The 5,078-nt window shown below is 34.2% G+C and overlaps 1 protein-coding gene across 1 annotated transcript; it reads right to left on the bottom strand.

Annotated features, from left to right (window-relative positions):
- Positions 1 to 10: 10 nt before the first annotated feature.
- LOC130495607 (uncharacterized) lies at positions 11 to 4,488 on the bottom strand (the record flags this gene model as incomplete). The annotated part of the gene is made up of 6 exons (XM_056987026.1): positions 4,141 to 4,488; positions 3,377 to 3,809; positions 2,782 to 2,922; positions 2,512 to 2,613; positions 2,243 to 2,248; positions 11 to 2,046 (listed from the first exon to the last, which is right to left on the bottom strand). Coding segments are annotated over exons 1-6 (3,066 nt in total), but the record flags the coding sequence as incomplete, so codon positions are not given.
- Between the last annotated feature and the right edge of the window lie 590 nt (positions 4,489 to 5,078).

Raw genomic sequence — 5,078 nt, forward strand, 5'->3', positions numbered from 1 at the left:
TCTTTAATTTGTTTCTTTCGTTCTCTTTCCTTTTTTCTTCTTCTTCTTTTTTGGACTTGTGTTCTTTGTGTTCTTTCTGCTTCTTTTTCTCTTCTTTGTTGTTGTTGGATATACTTTTATTGTATATTTTCTTCTTATTTTCTTCAATTTTCTTGGATTTATGGTCTTCATTTTCTTTCTTCTGTTTTTTCTTTGGTTTACTGTTTCCATACCTTTTCTTCTCTTTATCTATTTTTTCTGAGTTAACATCACTTGTATTTTTGTTCTTGTCTTTTTTGTATTGCATTGGGTCTCCACCTCCTTTTTGAACATCTTTTTCTATACTCTCTATTGGCCTCGCCTCTATAGGTTCGTTTTTGTGTACCTTAATTGTATCTCTACTGCTTCCTTGCACTTGTTCTTGCATTTTATTCGTAGAACTTTCCTTATTTTCCGTAGTCTCTATAGATCCATCATCCTTACCTTCTTTACTGTCTAGGTCTGTGTATTCATCACCTTTTCCATGAGAGTCTTGATGACTTTCTTTCATAGTACTCTCATTATTTTCATTAGCCTCGGTTGATCCAATATCCTTTGACTTTTTCTTATCTTCTTTGTTATTTACCTTAGTAATGTCTCCAGTACTACTTCTTGGAGTTTCTTCTTGGTTTTCCTGCATGAATTTTTTCTTATTTTCTTTAGATTCCAACGATTTTTCATCAATAATCTCTTTATTATCTCCTTTTTTGTCAACGCTAACCTCTTTTTGGTGTTCCCCCATAAAACTTTCTTCATTTTCCTTAGCCTCTCCCCACTTATTATCTGTATTCTCTTTCTTATTTTCTCTAGCCTCTTCCAACTTAACATCTTTAGACTCTTTATTATCTGCACCATATGTGGACTTGTCATTGTTTACATGATTCTTCTCTTTCTCTTCTTCCGAAGTAGTTTCTTTGTCGGTCTTCGTCTCTACCGGTATATTGTTATTTAACTCTTGTTCACCTTTGATGTTCTCTAATTTCTTATCTTCTGTTGAAACTCCATTTTTCCCTTCCGCCTCTTCTCCCTTCCCTTTCGTAGAATTACCATCATTTCTTATTGCCTCTGCCTTTGAATTAGAATCCTTATTTGAGTCTTCAGCATGTCCTTTTCTAAACTCTACAACCTTCTTATTATTAGAATCAACATTTTCACCTAAATAATCCATTTGACCATTCATTGAAACTTCATTACTTCCTTGAGCCTCTTCCTGCTTTTCTTTTACAGAACTTTCATTACTTGTCTTTGTCTCTACTATTCCATTGTCCTTCAATTCTTTTTTATCCTCATTGTTTTCTAAATCCGCATCCTTCATTGATTCTCCATTGTTTTCTTCCCTATTTTCCTTCACGTGATCTCCATTATTTTTCATAGTCTCTACTGTTTTGTGATTTGTAATCTCTTCAGGTGCTCCTATGCTCTCCACGTTTTGATCTTTTGTTGAAATTCGATCATTTCCTTGAGAATTTCTTTGCTTCTCCTTCATGAAACTTTCATCATTTTTATTAGTCTCTACCTCCGACTTAACATCTTCTTTGTTCTCCAAATTTATATCTTTGGTAGAGTTCCCAATACTTTCTCCTGGAAACTCTATTTCATTCTCCTTATTAGAATCTACATTTTCACCTTTGGCATGCATTACTTCTCCATTCATAGAGACGTCAGTGCCTCCTTGAGTATGTTCTCTCTTTTCTTCACTAGAATTTTCATGATTTGTACTAGTCTCTACCAATCCATTATCCTTCACTTCTTTATTATCTTTGTTGTTCTCCAAGTTTACATCTTTAACATTTTCTCCATTATTTTCTGGAGTCTCTTCCCCATTATCTTTTGTGTGATCTTCATCATTTGTTCTAGCCCCACTCTCTTTGTTCTTCAAGTTAGTATCCTTTGTAAAAACATCATTGTTTACTTGAATGCCTTCCGAATTTTCAGTCATGGAACTTCCATCATTTCTAGCATCAACCTCCGACTTAACATCCTCTTTAGTATCCAAATTCTTGTCAGTGTGTGAATCTCCAGTATTTCCTCTTTGAACTTCTAGTGGCTTCTCACTATTAGCATCTACATTTGTGGACAAAAAGTATATTAAGAGTCTACGCTTGACCTTTAATATTTGTTACTTTGCGTTCAGAATAACTTCGTTACCTCCTTTAAGATCTTCTTTATTCTCTAAATTTACATCTTTAGTGGAGTCCCCAATATTTTCTCCTTGCACCTCTACTTCCTTCTCCTTATTAGAATCAGCATTTCCACTTTTGGTATGCATCATTTCTCCATTCATAGAAACATTAGTGCCTCCTTGAGTATGTTCTCGCTTTTCTTCCGTAGAATTTTCATGATCTGTGTTTGTCTCCACCAGTTCATCATCCTTCACTTCTTTGTTATTTTTGTTGTTCTCCAAGTTTGCATCCTTCACTAGTTCTTCATTGTTTTCTTGAGTCGCATCCCCATTTTCTTTTGTGTGATATCCATCATTCGTTGCAGCCTCACTTCCTTCGTTCTCTAAGTTAGTATTTTTTGTAGATTCTTTATCATTTCTTTGAGTTTCTGACTTTTCAGTCATGGAACTTCCATCATTCTTAGCACCAACTTCTGACTTGTCTTCTTTAGTATCTAAGTTCTTATTAATTTGTGAATCCCCAATACTTCCTCCTGGAACCTCTAATTGCGGCCCACCTACATTTGTAGAGAATAAAATATATTAGTTTCTACTTTTTGACTTTTATATTTGTTGTTTTCTGTTCTAAAAAATTCCCCTACCTCTTTTAAGATCTTCTTTATTATCCAAATTTACATCTTTAGTGGAGTCTCCAATACTTTCTCCTTGAACCTCTACTTCCTTCTCCTTATTAGAAACATCATTTCCACTTTTAGTATGCATTGTTTCTCCATTCATAGAAACTTCAGTTCTTCCTTGAGTATGTTCTCGATTTTTTTCCATAGAAATTTCATGATTTGTTTTTGTCTGTACTAATCCGTCATCCTTCACTTCTCTATCATCTTTGTTGTTCTCCAAGTTCTCATTCATCACTTGCTCCCCATTGTTTTCTTGAGTCTCTTCCTCATTTTCCTCCGTGCGATCTCCATCATTTATTGTAGCATCACTTCCTTTGTTCTCAAAGTTATTATCCTTTTTTGGAACTCCATTATTTCCTTGAGCTTCTTCTGGGTTCTTAGTCATCGAACTTTCATCAGTTTTAGCCTCTATCCCCGAGTTAACATCCCCTTTAGTTTCCAAATTCGTATCAATATTTGAATCAGTATTATCTCCTTGTACTTCTAATTGCTTCTCATTATTTGCATCTACATTGTTGACAAAAAAAAATATTAGTCTATGTTTTTTTTTCTTCCTAACAAACTTCATTACCTCCTTTAACATCTTCCACTCTATTGCCTTCTTTGGCCTCCATAGCTACATCATTTCTGGAATCTTCATTGCTTTCATTAACTCCATTTGAATTTTCTTGCATGGATCCAGAATTTCTTTTATTTGATTCCAACATGGATTTATTCACTGAAGTACTGTTTTTTTCAGTAGTGCTGCTCTCTTCACCTGAAGTCCCACTTGAACTTGTCGACTTAGCTTCCACAACAATCTTCACGATTCGGGTGATTGTTACCTCCCATTGAGATACCGCATTTTCAACAGCATTCTTTTGTTCCAAAGAAAGTGACATTGTTCCGTCCCCTTTTATATGTTTCTCCGTAATAACTTTACCGATCGCAGCATGTAACTCAGTGAGCGATTTTATCACTTTAAACATCTCCTTCCTTACACTTGAACTCAACTGTCATATTCACAAAAAAAGAACCTTGGTTAGTTCCACACGCACTTGAAGCATAGCTGTATGGTCATGGAAGTTAGTTCAGTATTCGCCACAAAAGACAAAACTTTAATTCTTCAAAAATCCGAATGTTTTGTATTATGTGTTATACAATAAACATTCATAGTTTAAAGTTCATTTTTATATCAAATACCTTTTCTAAATTCGATAACAGTTATTATAATAACTTAAAAGCAAGTAAACCAATTAATAAGCCATAGATTAACACTCACAATCAATAAAAACATTTTTGAGTCATTCAAAAGGATGAGTTTTTTCTTTCACTGGAACTCACCAGTCCTCTCCCAATCATCAACATCGTTTGGAGGAGATTATCGGCTTTAGACTTCATATGGGAGATGAACGTTTTAGGCTCATTGTCTTCGATCATCGATGTAACAGAAGACTCCAACTTCAAGAGATCCTTTAGTTTCTCAAAGAATGAACTTAGCTTTTCTCTTATAGGACACTCATCCTCCAGCTTTAAAACGAACCCAATGGCTCTGTTAGAGATGTACGGCTCTATATCTTTAATCTTGTTTGGCGCGTTCACGGCCATGTCCTGTGATGAAACTACATTAAGACTTAAACTTGTTGCCAAGATGGTGATGCAACATAAGCACAAAAAAGAAACTTTTTTCATGATTGATGATGATATATACTGATGAGAAGTTTTTTCTTGAACTGTTATATATAATGAAATGAATCTAATTCTAAGTTTAGATTTATAGAATCAATGACTTAGAGAATTTGATGGAGTCATCTTTGAAAAAAATAGCAAACAGGGTTTATTAGCGGTTGACCAAATCATGTGGATTTTGAGAACTCAAGAATATTATAGGTAATAAATTAAACTGAACCGATCCGGTTAAAACGGTTACGACTGAAATGAAACAAAACTTTAAGCAAACCGGTGGAAACCAACTCACAAGAGGTTATGGCTTTGCCTTGTCTCCTCAGCTTCTTTTTTTTCTTGTTAGCCACTCCTCTGCTTCTTATATTCAACCCTCAAATCAATTCCATCTTTTAGTCATTTCTCACAAATATTTTGAAGTTTAGTTTAGTTGCATCTGGTTTTTGTAGATAATATTGAAAGAATGGAGTAACTAATGTTGTTATGTTATCCAAAACTTGATAATGCAGAAAATTAATTGGGACTTGATAGATTAGTATTGTGGAGCTCTCATAAAGAGAATCATAGTAAAAAGAATGTTTGTTCAGATATTTTCTGTG

This window comes from Raphanus sativus, chromosome 6, assembly GCF_000801105.2.
Source record: "Raphanus sativus cultivar WK10039 chromosome 6, ASM80110v3, whole genome shotgun sequence".
Lineage (NCBI taxonomy): Eukaryota > Viridiplantae > Streptophyta > Magnoliopsida > Brassicales > Brassicaceae > Raphanus > Raphanus sativus.